The following is a 19443-nucleotide window of genomic DNA, read 5'->3' on the forward strand; positions in this document are numbered from 1 at the left end:
CATCCACTCAGGAACTTACCCAATGCAAAAACACCTATCCCACTTCAGTTATGAACACATACAATTCATAGTATTAACCGTAATCATCATTAACAACACCATTATAATAAAATGAAAGTCTGACCTGGTGGTGATGGGAACCTCAGCTAGGCCGTTGAGCAGCACGGCGGGACACAGACGGACAAAGGCCACCACGGGCTGCTCCAGGAACTCTAGCTCCCCCACCAGGACATTGGATGCCTCTGCACCGGGTGGAATCTTCTTCATGAAGTGGAGGTCAATCTACAGACATTAATCCTATTTAGCTAATAGGAGATAGGAAAATATGCTAAATAGGGTCGACTGAAATGAGGGCCAAGGGATCATGGATAGGCCCACTGAGAAATCTGTCATAAATTGGCTACAGCAGATGTCTGGCTAGATACTGAGTTGTGACTAGAATCCGTGGGTTTATTATTCATTGAGATACAGAGAAATGGCTAAACGCTTTGAGTGGGTCACACAGCATAGTAAATGCACTGGTCTAAAACATACTAACTGGTGGTTAGCATAGTCACAGTAATGTAGCTACTTGAGAATGTACTGCATGTCAATAAAAAAGTAGAATTGTGCTTAGTATAAACTTTTGGGTAACTTGGTAGCCTGGTAGCCAACCTTAGTATGAGAACAACCATAGGATTTGGCTATACAGAACATACAAATAATGGTGCGACCAGGCTAGACCTTGCTGAAGTCCACATGGCTGTTCTCCCGGCTGACATGTTCCTTGCCCTCTGTGGTGGCTGGCTGGGACTGGGGAGAGACAGTCTGACCTGGGAGACATCAGGAGGGGAGAGAGCCAGACTGTTAGTCACTCTCACTGGACAACATACTGCACTGTATTCAGATGAAGACTTTTAGTGTAACACTATAATCTAGATGAAATTCATCAATTCATTAATCCTACCTAGATTAAAGAAGGAATGAGGCCTTGATGATTGTCTTTGTGATCAAAACGTTGCACTTCCTAAGTTGAATTTGCAAGTAGTACTACACTGCTCAAAAAAATAGGGATCACTAAAATAGCACATCCTAGATCTGAATGAATGAAATATTCTTATTAAATATTTTTTTCTTTACATAGTTGAATGTGCTGACAACAATGCTCAAAAAAATAAAGGGAACACTTAAACAACACAATGTAACTCCAAGTTAATCACACTTCTGTGAAATCAAACTGTCCACTTAGGAAGCAACACTGATTGACAATAAATTTCACACGCTGTTGTGCAAATGGAATAGACGACAGGTGGAAATTTTAGGGAATTAACAAGACACCCCCAATAAGTTCCTATGCTTCCTGGCTGATGTTTTGGTCACTTTTGAATGGTGGTGGTGCTTTCACTCTAGTGGTAGCATCAGACAGAGTCTACAACCCACACAAGTGGCTCAGGTAATGCAGCTCATCCAGGATGGCACATCAATGCGAGCTGTGGCAAGAAGGTTTGCTGTGTCTGTCAGCGTAGTGTCCAGAGCATGGAGGCGCTACCAGGAGACAGGCCAGTACATCAGGAGACGTGGAGGAGGCCGCAGGAGGGCAACAACCCAGCAGCAGGACCGCTACCTCTACCTTTGTGCAAGGAGGAGCAGGAGGAGCACTGCCAGAGCCCTGCAAAATGACCTCCAGCAGGCCACAAATGTGCATGTGTCTGCTCAAACGGTCAGAAACAGACTCCATGAGGGTGGTATGAGGGCCCGATGTCCACAGGTGAGGGTTGTGCTCAACACCGTGCAGGACGTTTGGCATTTGCCAGAGATCACCAAGATTGGCCAATTTGCCACTGGCGCCCTGTGCTCTTCACAGTTGAAAGCAGGTTCACACTGAGCACATGTGACAGACGTGACAGAGTCTGGAGACGCCGTGGAGAATGTTCTGCTGCCTGCAACATCCTCCAGCATGACCGGTTTGTCGGTGGGTCAGTCATGGTGTGGGGTGGCATTTCTTTGGGGGGCCGAACACAGCCCTCCATGTGCTCGCCAGAGGTAGCCTGACTGCCATTAGGTACAGATCCTCAGACCCCTTGTGAGACCATATGCTGGTGCGGTTGGCCCTGGGTTCCTCCTAATGCAAGACAATGCTAGACCTCATGTGGCTGGAGTGTGTCAGCAGTTCCTGCAAGAGGAAGGCATTGATGCTATGGACTGGCCCGCCCGTTTCCCAGACCTGAATCCAATTGAGCACATCTGGGACATCATGTCTCGCTCCAACCACCAACGCCACATTGCACCACAGACTGTCCAGGAGTTGGCGGATGCTTTAGTCCAGGTCTGGGAGGAGATCCCTCAGGAGACCATCCGCCACCTCATCAGGAGCATGCCTAGGCGTTGTAGGGAGGTCATACAGGCACGTGGAGGCCACACACACTACTGAGCCTAATTTTGACATGTTTTAAGGACATTACATCAAAGTTGGATCAGCCTGTAGTGTGGTTTTCCACTTTAATTTTGAGTGTGACTCCAAATCCAGACCTCCATGGGTTGATAAATTTGATTTCCATTGATAATTTTTGTGTGATTTTGTTTTCAGCACATTCAACTATGTAAAGAAAAAAGTATTTAATAAGAATATTTCATTCATTTAGATCTAGGATGTGTTATTTTAGTGTTCCCTTTATTTCTTGGAGCAGTGTATATATATATATATATATATATACATCCAGTATATCACAAAAGTGAGTACACCCCTCACATTTTTGTAAATATTTGAGTATATCTTTTCATGTGACAACACTGAAGAAATGACACTTTGCTACAATGTAAAGTAGTGAGTGTACAGCTTGTATAACAGTGTAAATTTGCTGTCCCCTCAGAATAACTCAACACACAGCCATTAAAGTCTAAACCGCTGGCAACAAAAGTGAGTACACCCCTAAGTGAAAATGTCCAAATTGGGCCCAAAGTGTCAATATTGTGTGGCCACCATCATTTTCCAGCACTGCCTTAACCCTCTTGGGCATAGAGTTCATCTTAGCTTCACAGGTTGCCACTGGAGTCCTCTTTCACTCCTCCATGATGACATCACAGAGCTGGTGGATGTTAGAGACCTTGCACTCCTCCACCTTCCGTTTGAGGATGCCCCACAGATGCTCAATAGGGTTTAGGCCTGGAGACATGCTTGGCCAGTCCACCACCTTTACCCTCAGCTTCTTTAGCAAGACAGTGGTCATCTTGGAGGTGCGTTTGGGGTCGTTATCATGTTGGAATACTGCCCTGCGGCCCAGTCTCCGAAGAGAGGGGATCCTGCTCTGCTTCAGTATGTCACAGTACATGTGGGCATTCATGGTTCCCTCAATGAACTGAAGCTCCCCAGTGCCGGCAGCACTCATGCAGCACCACACCATGACACTCCCACCACCATGCTTGACTGTAGGCAAGACACACTTGTCTTTGTACTCCTCACCTCCTCACCTCACGCTTGACACCATCTGAACCAAATAAGTTTATCTTGGTCTCATCAGACCACAGGACATGGTTCCAGTAATCCATGTCCTTAGTCTGTTTGTCTTCAGCAAACTGCTTGTCTTCAGCAAACTGTTTGTCTTCAGCAAACTGTTTGCGGGCTTTCTTGTGCATCATCTTTAGAAGAGGCTTCCTTCCTACCAATTTGATGCAGCGTACGGCGTATGGTCTGAGCACTGACAGGCTGACCCCCCACCCCTTCAACCTCTGGGAAATCGACGTATGAGTGCTGCCAGCATTTCTGCAAAGACAACCTCTGGATATGACGCTGATCACGTGCACTCAACTTCTTTGGTAGACCATGGCGAGGCCTGTTCCGAGTGGAACCTGTCCAGTTAAACCGCTGTATGGTCTTGGCCATCGTGCTGCAGCTCAGTTTCAGGGTCTTGGCAATCTTCTTATAGCCCAGGCCATCTGTATGTAGAGCAACAATTATTTTTTTCAGATCCTCAGAGAGTTCTTTGCCATGAGGTGCAATGTTCAACTTCCAATGACCAGTCAGTATGAGGGAGTGTGAGAGCGATGACACCAAATTTAACACTGCTCCCAATTCACACCTGAGACCTTGTAACATTAACGAGTCACATGACACCAGGGAGGGAAAATGGCTAATTGGGCCCAATTTGGACATTTTCACTTAGGGGTGTACTCACTTTTGTTGCCAGCGGTTTAGGCATTAATGGCTGTGTGTTTAGTTATTCTGAGGGGGACAGCAAATTTACACTGTTATACAAGCTGTACACTCACTACTTTACATTGTAGCAAAGTGTCATTTCCTCAGTGTTGTCAAATGAAAAGATATACTCAAATATATATTCTGTATATATATTCACACAGTTGAAGTCAGAAGTTTACATACAATTTATCCAAATAAATTTAAACTCAGTTCTTCACAATTCCTGACATTTAATCCTTGTAAAAATTCCCTGTTTTAGGTCAGGATAGGTTAGGATCACCCCTTTATTTTAAGAATGTGAAATGTCAGAATAATAGTAGAGAGAATAATTTATTTCAGCTTGTATTTCACATTCCCAGTGGGTCAGAAGTTTACGAACACTCAATTACTATTTGCTAGTATTGCCTTTAAATTGTATAACTTGGGTCAAACGTTTCGGGTAGCCTTCCACAAGCTTCAAGTTGGGTGAATTTTGGCCCATTCCTCCTGACAGAGCTGGTGTAACTGAGTCATGTTTGTAGGCCTCCTTGCTCACACACACCTTTTCAGTTCTGCCCACAAATTTTCTATAGGATTGAGGTCAGGGCATTGTGATGGCTCCAATACCTTGACTTTGTTGTCCTTAAGCCATTTTGCTACAACTTTGGAAGTAGGCTTGGGGTCATTGTTCATTTGGAAGACCCATTTGTGACCAAGTTTTAACTTCCTGATTGAAGTCTTGAGATGTTGCTTCAATATATCCACATAATATTCCTGCCTCATGATGACATCTATTTTTTGAAGTACCACAGTCCCTCCTGCAGCAAAGCACCCCCACAACATGATGCTGCCACCCCCGTGCTTCAGGGTTGGGATGGTGTTCTTCGGCTTGCAAGCCTCCCCCTTTTTCCTCCAAACATGACGATGGTCATTATGGCCAAACAGTTCTATTTTTGTTTCATCAGACCAGAGGACATTTCTACAAAAAGTACGATCTTTGTCTCCATGTGCAGTTGCAAACCGTAGTCTGGCTTTTTTATGGCGGTTTTGGAGCAGTGGCTTCTTCCTTGCTGAGCGGCCATTCAGGTTATGTCGATATAGGACTCGTTTTACTGTGGATATCGATTCTTTTTTACTTGTTTACTCCAGCATCTTCACAAGTTGCCTTGCTGTTAATCTGGGATTTATTTTCACTTTTCGCACCAAAGTACGTTCATCTCTAGGAGACAGGACACATCTCCTTCCTGAGCAGTAAGACAGCTGCGTGGTCCCATGGTGTTTATACTTACATACTATTGTTTGTACAGATGAATGTGGTACCTTCACACGTTTGGAAATTGCTCCCAAGGATGAACCAGACTTGTGGAGGTCTACAAGCAAAAAGGCACTGAGTTTGAAGGTAGGCCTTGAAATATATCCACAGGTACACCTCCAATTGACTCAAATGATGTCAATTAGCCTATCAGAAGCTTCTAAAGCCATAACATCATTTTCTGGAATTTTCCAAGATGTTTAAAGGCACAGTCAACTTAGTGTATGTAAACTTCTGACCTACTGGAATTGTGATACAGTGAATTATAAGTGAAATAATCTGTCTGTAAACAATTGTTGGAAGAAGTACTTGTGTCATGCACTTAGTAGATGTCCTACCCGACTTGCCAAAACTATAGTTTGTTAACAAGAAATGTGTGGAGTGGTTGAAAAACAAGTTTTAATGACTCCGACTCCAACCTAAGTGTATGTAAACTTCCGACTTCAACACACACACACACACACACACACACACATACAGTGCCTTGCGAAAGTATTCGGCCCCCTTGAACTTTGCAAACGTTTGCCACATTTCAGGCTTCAAACAAAGATATAAAACTGTATTTTTTTGTGAAGAATCAACAACAAGTGGGACACAATCATGAAGTGGAACGACATTTATTGGATATTTCAAACTTTTTTAAACAAATCAAAAACTGAAAAGTTGGGCGTGCAAAATTATTCAGCCCCTTTACTTTCAGTGCAGCAAACTCTCTCCAGAAGTTCAGTGAGGATCTCTGAATGATCCAATGTTGACCTAAATGACTAATGATGATAAATACAATCCACCTATGTGTAATCAAGTCTCCGTATAAATGCACCTGCACTGTGATAGTCTCAGAGGTGCATTAAAAGCGCAGAGAGCATCATGAAGAACAAGGAACACACCAGGCAGTTCCGAGATACTGTTGTGAAGAAGTTTAAAGCCGGATTTGGATACAAAAATATTTCCCAAGCTTTAAACATCCCAAGGAGCACTGTGCAAGCGATAATATTGAAATGGAAGGAGTATCAGACCACTGCAAATCTACCAAGACCTGGCCGTCCCTCTAAACTTTCAGCTCATACAAGGAGAAGACTGATCAGAGATGCAGCCAAGAGGCCCATGATCACTCTGGAAGAACTGCAGAGATCTACAGCTGAGGTGGGAGACTCTGTCCATAGGACAACAATCAGTCGTATATTGCACAACTCTGGCCTTTATGGAAGAGTGGCAAGAAGAAAGCCATTTCTTAAAGATATCCATAAAAAGTGTTGTTTAAAGTTTGCCACAAGCCACCTGGGAGACACACCAAACATGTGGAAGAAGGTGCTCTGGTCAGATGAAACCAAAATTTAACTTTTTGGCAACAATGCAAAACGTTATGTTTGGCGTGAAAGCAACACAGCTCATCACCCTGAACACACACCATCCCCACTGTCGAACATGGTGGTGACAGCATCATGGTTTGGGCCTGCTTTTCTTCAGCAGGGACAGGGAAGATGGTTAAAATTGATGGGAAGATGGATGGAGCCAAATACAGGACCATTCTGGAAGAAAACCTGATGGAGTCTGCAAAAGACCTGAGACTGGGACGGAGATTTGTCTTCCAACAAGACAATGATCCAAAACATAAAGCAAAATCTACAATGGAATGGTTCAAAAATAAACATATCCAGGTGTTAGAATGGCCAAGTCAAAGTCCAGACCTGAATCCATTCGAGAATCTGTGGAAAGAACTGAAAACTGCTGTTCACAAATGCTCTCCATCCAACCTCACTGAGCTCGAGCTGTTTTGCAAGGAGGAATGGGAAAAAATGTCAGTCTCTCGATGTGCAAAACTGATAGAGACATACCCCAAGCGACTTACAGCTGTAATCGCAGCAAAAGGTGGCGCTACAAAGTATTAACTTAAGGGGGCTGAATAATTTTGCAAGCCCAATTTTTCAGTTTTTGGTTTGTTAAAAAAGTTTGAAATATCCAATAAATGTCGTTCCACTTCATGATTGTGTCCCACTTGATGTTGATTCTTCACAAAAAAATACAGTTTTATATCTTTATGTTTGAAGCCTGAAATGTGGCAAAAGGTTGCAAAGTTCAAGGGGGCCGAATACTTTCGCAGGGCACTGTATATACATTCAAACAACCTAGACACGCACACAGACACACACAGACACACACACACAAACAAAAGGAGAGAATGTAGACAGTAGTTGAGATATTAATCAGACAACACATCATGTCACATAGAGACAGAATACAGCACAACAATCAGAAAAGCCACAAAACTGTGATTGGTGTGTGGATGGTTGGTTGGTGGATTGGTGAGCTCACCGTTCTTGTCCATGGAGTGGGGCTCGGAATGCTTTTTGCCAATATCGGCAAAGGAGCGTACGATGGGGATGCGGTTGGCCAGCTTCTTGTGGTTCTGGTGGTGGTGCTGCTTCAGGAGCGCCTCACGGATCCTCCTTCTCACATCCTCCCCCACCCCGGCCGACACCTCATGCTGGTCCAGGACCATATCTGGGAGAACACACATATAGATTGGTTAGGGGTTTGCATGCCTTGCTCAAGGGCAAAACGGCAGTAATTGGCACCTGATATTCTAACTCCGGTAACCATCCAGTTGCAGACTCACTCCCGCCAGACTTTCCCCGTCAACCCTCGGATTTGAACCAGCAAACTTCTGGCCACCCTCCACTCCAGCACCACTCTACGTACCGGCGATCTCCTCCAGTGAGTTGGCCCTCATGTCCAGCAGCACGGTTCCGTTGAGGATGCAGCTCCTCAGCTCAAACAGGCTATGAAGAGACAGGGTGGCCACGTAGGGCTTGCTCCAACGCTCGCCTCCATCCTCCACGTCCTCCTCAAACTTCAGCCACCTACACACACACACACACACACGCAGACACACAGAGATGCACAAGCAGAAAAACAGACACCTGATTGGCTGTGGAGCTGGAGCGGGTGGTGCGATTGGTTACCTGGCAGTCTCCTTCCACTCTGCATCCTCACCCTCTCTCAGGCAGATCTCATCTAGCTCAGTGAAGAGGGCATGAGGTATGTGCTCCTCATCACCATCCTCTGTCCCCAGAAGGAACTGCACCCTCTGGGCAGGAGTGTCTGCTGTAGAGGGGTAGAGGAGGCAAAGGAGAGAGTTGGGGGTGTGGAGAGGGGGGAAGAAAGGGAGAAGATGAGAAAGAGAGAAAGGGGGGTGAGAAAAAAAAAAATACTTTCCCCCAAACACGGTGTGTCTAAACTCCGGTGTCCAAACACCCAGCACGCCCTAGACCTTCTGTCTGAGGACCAACTAGGTTCACCCAGCGCGCCCTAGACCTTCTGTCTGACCAACTAGGTTCACCCAGCGCGCCCTAGACCTTCTGTCTGAGGACCAACTAGGTTCACCCAGCGCGCCCTAGACCTTCTGTCTGAGGACCAACTAGGTTCACCCAGCGCGCCCTAGACCTTCTGTCTGATGACCAACTAGGTTCACCCAGCACGCCCTAGACCTTCTGTCTGAGGACCAACTAGGTTCACCTACCCACATAGTAATACACAAAGGCACAAACGACCTAAGAACAAAGCAGGAAAGGGTGGCCACAGCACTGACGGGAGTGATTGAAAAAGATTATTCTACTTTCCCCAATGCACAAGTGGTTATCTCCACCCTGCTAAAACAAAAATACTTCCACCCTGACACAATACAGCGGGTAAATGCAAGTATGTCCCGTGACTGCGCCTCAAAACCAAATGTTTTCCTTAACCACCATTCCACCCTGGACTTGAACAGCCTCTATGACCAGGTCCACCTATACAAGGCAGCAGTGCCCACCTTCACCCGGGCTCTAAAGGACATCGCTCTCAAACGCAGCCCCAACACTTCACACAGGAGCAACTGATCAATAGACACCCCGCCCAGACCAGCGAGACACTCTCCCAGACCTCCGGAACATTTGACATTTGGCTAGAAATTCAAAAGGAAATGAGCTTAGAAACATTTCCTCCTGTGTGCTACCTATATCCCCCTACTAAAATCCCCATACTTTAATGAAGACAGCTTCTCCATCCTGGAGGGGGAAATCAATAATTTCCAGACTCAGGGACTAGTCCGTGGTGACCTAAATGCCAGAACCGGACAAGAACCTGACACCCTCAGCACACAGGGGGACAAACACCTGCCTGGAGGTGACCGCAATCCCTCCCCCATATGCCCCCCTAGGCACAACTATGACAACATAACCAACAAAAACGGGTCACAACTCCTGCAGCTCTGTCGCACGCTAGGTATGCACATAGTCAATGGTAGGCTTCAACGGGACTCCTATGGTAGGTACACCTATAGCTCATCTTTTGGCACTAGTACTGTAGACTACTTTATCACTGACCTCAACCCAGAGTCTCTCAGAGCGTTCACAGTCAGCCCACTGACACCCCTATCAGACCACAGCAAAGTCACAGACTACTTGAACAGAGCAATACTCAATCATGAGGCATCAAAGCCGAAGGAACTGAGTAATATTAAGAAATGCTATAGATGGAAGGAATGTAGTTTGGAAAAATACCAAAAACCAATTAGGAAACAACAAATTCAATCCCTTTTAGACAACTTCCTGGACAAAACGTTCCACAGTAATAGTGAAGGTGTAAACTTGGCAGTAGAACATCTCAACACTATATTTGACCTCTCAGCTTCCCTATCAAATCTAAAAATCTCAAATAGAAAACCGAAGAAAATGAACAACAATGACAAATGTTTTGATGAAGAATGCAAAAATCTAACAAAGAAATTGAGAAACCTGTCCAACCAAAAACATAGAGACCCGGAAAACCTGAGACTGCACCTTCACTATGGTGAATCACTAAAACAATGCAGAAATACACTACGGGAAAAAGAACAGCATGTCAGAAATCAGCTAAATGTAATTGAAGAATCCATAGATTCTAACCACTTCTGGGAAAATTGGAAAACACTAAACAAACAACAACACGAAGAATTATCTACCCAAAATTGAGATGTATGGGTAAACCACTTCTTCAATCCTTTTGACTCTATAACAAAGACCAAACAGCAAAAACATGTACATAATCAAATACAAATCTTAGAATCAACTATTAAAGACTACCAGAACGCACTGGATTCTCCAATTACCTTGAATGAGCTACAGGACAAAATAAAAACCCTCCAACCCAAAAAGGCATGTGGTGTTGATGGTATCCTCAATGAAATTATCAAATATACACACAACAAATTCCAATTGGATATAATAAAACTCTTTAACATCATCCTTAGCTCTGGCATCTTCCCAAATATTTGGAACCAAGGACTGATCACCCCATTCCCAAATAACTACCGTGGGATATGCGTCAACAGCAACCTTGGGAAAATCCTCTGCATTATCATTATCAGCAGACTTGTACATTTCCTCAGTGAAAACAATGTACTGAGCAAATGTCAAATGGGGTTTTTACTCAATTATCGTACGACAGACCATGTATTCACCCTGCACACCCTATTGACAAACAAACAAACCAAAACAAAGACAAAGTCTTCTCATGCTTTGTTGATTTCAAAAAAGCCTTTGACACAATTTGGCATGAGAGTCTGCTATATAAATTGATGGAAAGTGGTGTTGGGGGAAAAACATACAACATTATAAAATCCATGTACACAAACAACAAGTGTGCGGTTAAAATAGGCAAAAAACACACACATTTCTTCCCACAGTGCCTTGGGGTGAGACAGGGATGCAAGCGTAAGCCCCACCCTCTTTAACATATACAGTGGGGCAAAAAAGTATTTAGTCAGCCACCAATTGTGCAAGTTCTCCCACTTAAAAAGATGAGAGAGGCCTGTAATTTTCATCATAGGTACACTTCAACTATGACAGACAAAATGAGAAAAAAAATTGGGGGGAGAAAATCACATTGTAGGATTTTTAATGAATTTATTTGCAAATTATGGTGGAAAATAAGTATTTGGTCACCTACAAACAAGCAAGATTTCTGGCTCTCACAGACCTGTAACTTCTTCTTTAAGAGGCTCCTCTGTCCTCCACTCGTTACCTGTATTAATGGCACCTGTTTGAACTTGTTATCAGTATAAAAGACACTTGTCCACAACCTCAAACAGTCACACTCCAAACTGGCGTGGCCAGTTGGCCAAGACCAAAGAGCTGTCAAAGGACACCAGAAACAAAATTGTAAACCTGCACCAGGCTGGGAAGACTGAATCTGCAATAGGTAAGCAGCTTGGTTTGAAGAAATCAACTGTGGGAGCAATTAATAGGAAATGGAAGACATACAAGACCACTGATAATCTCCCTCGATCTGAGGCTCCACACAAGATCTCCCAGAACCACACGGGGGGACCTAGTGAATGACCTGCAGAGAGCTGGGACCAAAGTAACAAAGCCTACCATCAGTAACACACTACGCCGCCAGGGACTCAAATCCTGCAGTGCCAGACGTGTCCCCCTGCTTAAGCCAGTACATGTCCAGGCCCGTCTGAAGTTTGCTAGAGAGCATTTGGATGATCCAGAAGAAGATTGGGAGAATGTCATATGGTCAGATGAAACCAAAATAGAACTTTTTGGTAAAAACTCAACTCGTCGTGTTTGGAGGACAAAGAATGCTGAGTTGCATCCAAAGAACACCATACCTACTGTGAAGCATGGGGGTGGAAACATCATGCTTTGGGGCTATTTTTCTGCAAAGGGACCAGGACGACTGATCTGTGTAAAGGAAAGAATGAATGGGGCCATGTATCGTGAGATTTTGAGTGAAAACCTCCTTCCATCAGCAAGGGGATTGAAGATGAAATGTGGCTGGGTCTTTCAGCATGACAATGATCCCAAACACACCGCCCGGGCAATGAAGGAGTGGCTTCGTAAGAAGCATTTCAGGGTCCTGGAGTGGCCTAGACAGTCTCCAGATCTCAACCCCATAGAACATCTTTGGAGGGAGTTGAAAGTCCGTGTTTCCCAGCAACAGCCCCAAAACATCACTGCTCTAGAGGAGATCTGCATGGAGGAATGGGCCAAAATATCAGCAACAGTGTGTGAAAACCTTGTGAAGACTTACAGAAAATGTTTGACCTCTGTTATATACCCTTTGTTGGCAATGACAAAGTATTGAGATAAACTTTTGTTATTGACCAAATACTTATTTTCCAACTTCATTTGCAAATAAATTCATTAGAAATCCTACAATGTGATTTTCTGGATTTTTTCCCCTCATTTTGTCTGTCATAGTTGAAGTGTACCTATGATGAAAATTACAGGCCACTCATCTTTTTAAGTGGGAGAACTTTCACAATTGGTGGCTGACTAAATACTTTTTTTGCCCCACTGCGTGTGAGTGTGTGTATATATATATATATATATGTATCTCAAGAAATTTGTCGAGGGCACTAGAACAGTCTGCAGCACCCAGCCTCACCCTACCAGAATCTGAAGTCAAATGTCTACTGTTTGCTGAAGATCTGGTGCTTCTGTCACCAACCAAGGAGGGCCTACACAGCAGCACTTTCTGCACAGATTCTGCCAGACCTGGGCCCTGACAGTAAATCTCAGTAAGACCAAAATGTTTTTTATTTTTTTATTTCACCTTTATTTAACCAGGTAAGCCAGTTGAGAACAAGTTCTCATTTACAACTGCGACCTGGCCAAGATAAAGCAAAGCAGTGTGACACAAACAACAACACAGAGTTACACATGGAATAAACAAAAGTGCAGTCAATAACACAATAGAAAATCTAATAAATAGGCCATAGTAGAAAAGTAATTACAGTTTAGCAAATTAACATTGGAGTGATAGATGTGCAGATGATGATGTGCAAGTAGAAATACTGGTGTGTAAAAGAGCAAAAAGTAAATAAAAACAATATGGGGATGGGGTAGGTAGTTGGGTGGGCTATTCACGGATGGGCTATGTACAACTGTTGTGATCGGTAAGCTGATGCTTAAAGTTAGTGAGGGAGATATAAGTCTCCAACTTCAGCAATTTTTGCATTTCGTTCCAGTCATTGGCAGTAGAGAACTGGAAGGAAAGGTGGCCAAAGTGGGTGTTGGCTTTGGGGATGACCAGTGAGATATACCTGCTGGAGCGCGAGTTTCGGGTGGGTGTTGTTATCGTGACCAGTGAGCTGAGATAACGGGGTGCTTTACCTAGCAGAGACTTATAGATGACCTGGAGCCAGTGGGTCTGTCAACAAATATGTAGCGAGGGCCAGCCAACACGAGCGTACAGGTCGCAGTGGTGGGTAGTATTTGGGGCTTTGGTAACAAAATGGATGGCACTGTGATAGACTGCATCCAGTTTGCTGAGTAGAGTGTTGGAGGCAATTTTGTAAATGACATCGCCGAAGTCGAGGATCAGTAGGATAGTCAGATTTACGAGGGTATGTTTGGCAGCGTGAGTGAAGGAGGCTTTGTTGTGAAATAGGAAGCCAATTCTAGATTTAATTTTGGATTGGAGATGTTTAATATGAGTCTGGAAGGAGAGTTTACAGTCTAGCCAGACACCTAGGTATTTGTAGTCAGAACCTTCCAGACTAGTGATGCTAGTCGGGCGGGCGGGTCTGGGCAGCAATTGGTTGAAGAGCATGCATTTAGTTTTACTAGCATTTAAGAGCAGTTGGAGGCCATGGAAGGAGTGTTTTATGGCATTGAAGCTCGTTTGGAGCTTTGTTAACCTCTTGAAACTCTGGGGGCAGTATTTTATTTTTGGATGAAAAACGTTCCCGTTTTAAACAAGATATTTTGTCACGAAAAGATGCTCGACTATGCATATAATTGACAGCTTTGGAAAGAAAACACTCTGACGTTTTCAAAACAGCAAAGATATTGTCTGTAAGTGCCCCAGAACTAATGCTACAGGAAAACCAAAATGAAATTTCATACAGGAAGTGAGCCAGATTTTGGAGGCGCTATGTTCCAATGTCTCCTTATATGGCTGTGAATGCGCAAGGAATGAGCCTGCACTTTCTGTCATTTCCCCAAGGTGTTTGCAGCATTGTGACGTATTTTTAGGCATATCATTGGAAAATTGACCATAAGAGACTACATTTACCAGGTGTCCGCTCTGTGTTTTCCGTCTAAACTATTGCGTAATCTCCAGGTGTGTGCATTTTTTGCATTTTGAAGAGAGGAGAAACCAAACTGCAACGAGTGATTTATCATCGAATAGATATGTGAAAAAAACCTTGAGGATTGATTCTAAACAACGTTTGCCATGTTTCTGTCGATATTATGGAGTTAATTTGGAAAAAAAGTTTGCGTTGTAATGACTGAATTTTCATTTTTTTTCTTAGCCAAACGTGATGAACAAAACGGAGCGATTTCTCCTACACAAATAATCTTTTTGGAAAAACTGAACATTTGCTACCTAACTGAGAGTCTCCTCATGGAAAACATTCGAAGTTCTTCAAAGGTAAATGATTTTATTTGAATGCTTTTCTTGTTTTTGTGAAAATGTTGCCTGCTGAATGCTAGGCTTAATGCTATGCTAGCTATCAATACTCTTACAAATGCTTGTGTAGCTATGGTTGAAAAGCATTTTTTGAAAATCTGAGATGACAGTGTTGTTAACAAAAGGCTAAGCTTGTGAGCCAATATATTTATTTCATTTCATTTGCGATTTTCATGAATAGTTAACGTTGCGTTATGGTAATGAGCTTGAGGCTATAATTACGCTCCCAGATATGGGATTGCTCGTCACAACAGGTTAACACAGTGTCCAAAGAAGGGCCAGATGTATACAGAATGGTGTTGTCTGCGTAGAGGTGGATCAGGGAATCACCCATAGCAAGAGCGACATAATTAATATATACAGAGAAAAGAGTCAGCCTGAGAATTGAACCCTGTGGTAACCCCATAGAGACTGCCAGAGGTATGGACAACAGGCCCTCCGATTTGACACACTGAACTCTATCTGAGAAGTAGTTGGTGAACCAGGCGAGGCAGTAACTTGAGAAACCAAGGCTGTTGAGTCTGCCAATAAGAATACTGTGATTGACTGAGTCAAAAGCCTTGGCCAGGTCGATGAATACGGCTGCACAGTATTGTCTTTTATCGATGGCGGTTATGATATCATTTAGTACCTTGAGCGTGGCTGAGGTGGACCCATGACCAGCTCAGAAACCGGATTGCATAGTGGAGAAGGTACGGTGGGATTCGAAATGGTCAGTGACCTGTTTGTTAACTTGGCTTTCGAAGACTTTAGAAAGGCAGGGCAGGATGGATATCGGTCTGTAACAGTTTGGGTCTAGAGTGTCTCCCCCTTTGAAGAGGGGGATGGCCGCGGCAGCTTTCCAATCTTTAGGAATCTCAGATGATATGAAAGAGACATTGAACAGACTAGTAATAGGGGTTGCAACAATGGCGGCAGATCATTTTAGAAAGAGAGATTGTTGGTCCAGATTGTACGGGTCCAGGTTTTGCAGCTTTTTCAGAACATCTGCTATCTGGATTTGGGTGAAGGAGAAGCTGGGAAGGCTTGGGCAAGTAGCTGTGGGGGGTGCAGAACTGTTGGCCGTGGTTGGGGTAGCCAGGAGGAAAGCATGGCCAGCTGTAGAGAAATGCTTGTTGAAATTCTCGATTATCGTGGATTTATTGGTGGTGACAGTGTTTCCTAGCCTCATTGCAGTGGGCAGCTGGGAGGAGGTGCTCTTATTCACCATGGGTGTTACAGTGTCCCAAATCATTTTGGAGTTAGAGCTACAGGATGAAAATTCCTGTTTGAAAAAGCTAGCCTTTGCTTTCCTAACTGACAGTTTGTATTGGTTCCTGACTTCCATGAAAAGTTGCATATCTCGGGGACGATACTAAAATAATAGTGTTCAAAAAAGGTCCAGTCACCAGGACCACAAATACAAATTCAATCTAGACACCCTTGCCCCCGAGCACACAAAAAACTATACATACCTTGGGTTAAACATCAGTGCCACAGGTAACTTCCACAAAGCTGTGAACGATCTGAGAGACAAGGCAAGAAGGGCATTCTATGCCATCAAAAGGAACACAACATTCGACATACCAATTAGGATCTGGTTAAAAATACTTGAATCAGGTTTAGAACCCATTGCTCTTTATGGTTGTGTAGTCTGGGGTCTGCTCACCAACCATGAATTCACAAAATGGGACAAACCTCAAATTGAGAGACTGCATGCAGAATTCTGCAAAAAAAAGATCATCTTTGTACAACGTAGAACACCAAATAATGCATGTGGAGCAGAATTAGGCCGATACCCCCAATTATCAAAATCCAGAAAAGAGACATTAAATTCTACAACCACATAAAAGGAAGCGATTCCCAAACCTTCCATAACAAAGCCATCACCTGCAGAGAAATTAACCTGAAGAAGAGTCCCCTAAGCAAGCTGTTCCTGGGCCTCGATTCAGAAACACAAACACACCCCACAGAGCCCCAGAACAGCAACACACTTAGACCCAACCAGATCATGTGAAAACAAAAAGCTAATTACTTTACACATTGGAAAGAATTAACAAAAAAAACAGAGCAAGCTGGAATGCTATTTGGCCCTACACAGAGAGTACACAGCGGCAGAATACCTGACCACTGTGACTGACCCAAAATTAAGGAAAGCTTTGACTATGTACAGACTCAGTGAGCATAGCCTTGCTATTGAGAAACACCGCCGTAGGCAGACATGGCTCTCAAGAGAAGACAGGCTATGTGCTCACTGCCCACAAAATTAGATGGAAACTGAGCTGCACTTCCTAACCCCCTGCCCAATGTATGACCATATTAGAGAGACATATTTCCCTCAGATTACACAGATCCACAAAGAATTCGAAAACAAATCCAATTTTGATAAACTCCCATATCTACTGCTGTGCCATCACAGCAGCAAGATTTGTGACCTGTTGCCACGAGAAAAGGGCAACCAGTGAAGACCAAACACCATTGTAAATACAACCCATATTTATGCTTATTTTATCTTGTGTCCTTTAACCATTTGTACATTGTTAAAACACTGTATATATAATATGACATTTGTAATGTCTTTATTGTTTTGAAACTTCTGTATGTGTAATGTTTACTGTTAATTTGTATTGTTTATTTCACTTTATATATTCACTTTATATATTATCTACCTCACTTGCTTTGGCAATGTTTCCCATGCCAATAAAGCCCTTGAATTGAATTGAGGGAGAGAGAGAGACAGATAGACAGGGAGAGAGCATGGTGAGAGAGAGAGAGAGAGAGAGAGAGAGAGAGAGAGAGACAGCGATAGACAGAGACAGAGAGAGACAGAGAGTGAGAGAAAGAAAGAAAGAAGAGAGGGATAAAAAAGGTGAGAGAAAGAGAGTGAGAAGAGGTGTGAAGAGACGTCAATCAATGTAGCCTGGGTGCTAGTCTGTTCTGCACTCTTACCAACGGTCTGGCCTCATGGCAATCTCAACTTTCACTATGCAGACAGATTTTGTGCGGGGTCACTGATTTAGTTTGAGAAATTCATGAGCTAGCAACTAGTCGCCAGGACAGACAAATAGCGGTTGCTTAGCAACTTGAGAATAAAATGATCTGTGGTACAAAAAAAGTGATAGAATTCCAATATTTGCATAACCCAATATTTGCATAACCCAATACGTTATTGAATCAAGATCACAACTTCTGTTCTCTTTTGGCTCATTAATGATAGTTGGCAAGTGCACAAAGAGATCTGAGACCTGGCTCGTGTCAATGACAGAGAAACAAGAACAAATGACAAGTCACACATTTTCACAGGGAACATTTTGTCAGTACACTCCCCCTATTGACTTACAATACACTCTTAGAAAAAAATAAAAACTTTGAAGAACACTTGTTGGTTGCAGGTAGAACACTTTTGGTTCCAAATAGAACTGGTTTGGGTTCCATGTAGAACCTTTTCCACAGAGTGCATGGAAATCAAAAGGGGTTTTCCTATGTGAACAGCTGAAGAACCCTTTCGGAACCCTTTTTTCAAAGTGTGGGTTTTGGTCACATTTTCACAGGGAACCTTCTTTGTAGCACACTCCCCCCATAGACTTACTGTGGGAGGGCGATTCTCTGCCATCGCCGTCCACCCCAGATTCCCTCTCTTTGGATCTCTTCCTGCTGTTTCTGTTGTGGCCGCCATGGTGACGGTGACGTCGGTGGGACTTCCTCCCCAGGGGAACGTGGACCCCGATGTAAAGGGTCCGGTGGCCTGGGGACACGATGAAAACGTGCCATCAAAATACAATTACTATAACCCCAGAAATGTAGGGCCTACAACCACAGGGCCCCATTTGTGCATTTACAAAAATGTACTTTTTAAATGTGATGCATTCATTAAAACGCAAGGCCCTAATGGAGAAAAAAAAATCACTTGGGCCAGATTCATATAAAACAAATGTCAATTTGGTGTCAGCTGGAAATGAAATACTCAAGCACTGTAATGATCCCTCCCTCCCTCCCAGGGTGAGCATAATCTATGCTGACTCCAATGCTGAGCTAGGACAGCCAAAATGGCCTGCCCTATAGGTCTCAAACCAGCTGTGGGAGAGCCAGGGTACACAAGGTGACATGGACCAGACCCTGGCCACTCATATCTCTGTCCCCACCTCCAGGCCTGCTTTAACAGCACTACTCAGTGTAAGTACTGTTAAACAAAAACAACCATTCCCAGAAACTTAGGCAGTAAGTCAAGGACAGGATGATTCTAGCAATATGTCTCCCTGAAACGTCATGTGTGACAGCCTGAGCGTGTGGCCTGTTACAGTCACAACAACCACAACGTGCATCTCTGAGTCAGCCGGCAACACACTGACATCAACTAAACATCCAACATGGTATATCACAGTACAATAGAGTATATCTCCCTTTGAATGTGTCGTAGAGACTATTATGAAAGACAATAGGGCAGCCTAGGACATGCCTGGTTGAAACACTGAGGACCCGGAGGACCTTGGCTGCAGCTTACAGTCTGTGAGTCAAGACGGGAGGTTTTCTATAAAATGATCACAACATCCCT

At 43.8% G+C, this 19443-nt stretch overlaps 1 protein-coding gene across 2 annotated transcripts in view; it reads right to left on the bottom strand.

Moving 5' to 3' along the window:
• Positions 1 to 19443, bottom strand: part of LOC135543474 (sodium-driven chloride bicarbonate exchanger-like) — a 52981-nt gene that overhangs the window by 15161 nt on the left and 18377 nt on the right. For both annotated transcript variants that reach the window (XM_064970757.1, XM_064970758.1), the window contains exons 4-9: positions 18481 to 18636; positions 8429 to 8570; positions 8166 to 8326; positions 7779 to 7967; positions 724 to 812; positions 125 to 282 (exon numbers count right to left, since the gene is read on the bottom strand). In XM_064970757.1, coding sequence (XP_064826829.1) covers positions 125 to 282; positions 724 to 812; positions 7779 to 7967; positions 8166 to 8326; positions 8429 to 8570; positions 18481 to 18636 — 895 coding nt within the window. The remainder of the gene's footprint in view (positions 1 to 124; positions 283 to 723; positions 813 to 7778; positions 7968 to 8165; positions 8327 to 8428; positions 8571 to 18480; positions 18637 to 19443) is intronic.

Source organism: Oncorhynchus masou, chromosome 7 (genome assembly GCF_036934945.1).
Source record: "Oncorhynchus masou masou isolate Uvic2021 chromosome 7, UVic_Omas_1.1, whole genome shotgun sequence".
NCBI classification, from domain to species: domain Eukaryota; kingdom Metazoa; phylum Chordata; class Actinopteri; order Salmoniformes; family Salmonidae; genus Oncorhynchus; species Oncorhynchus masou.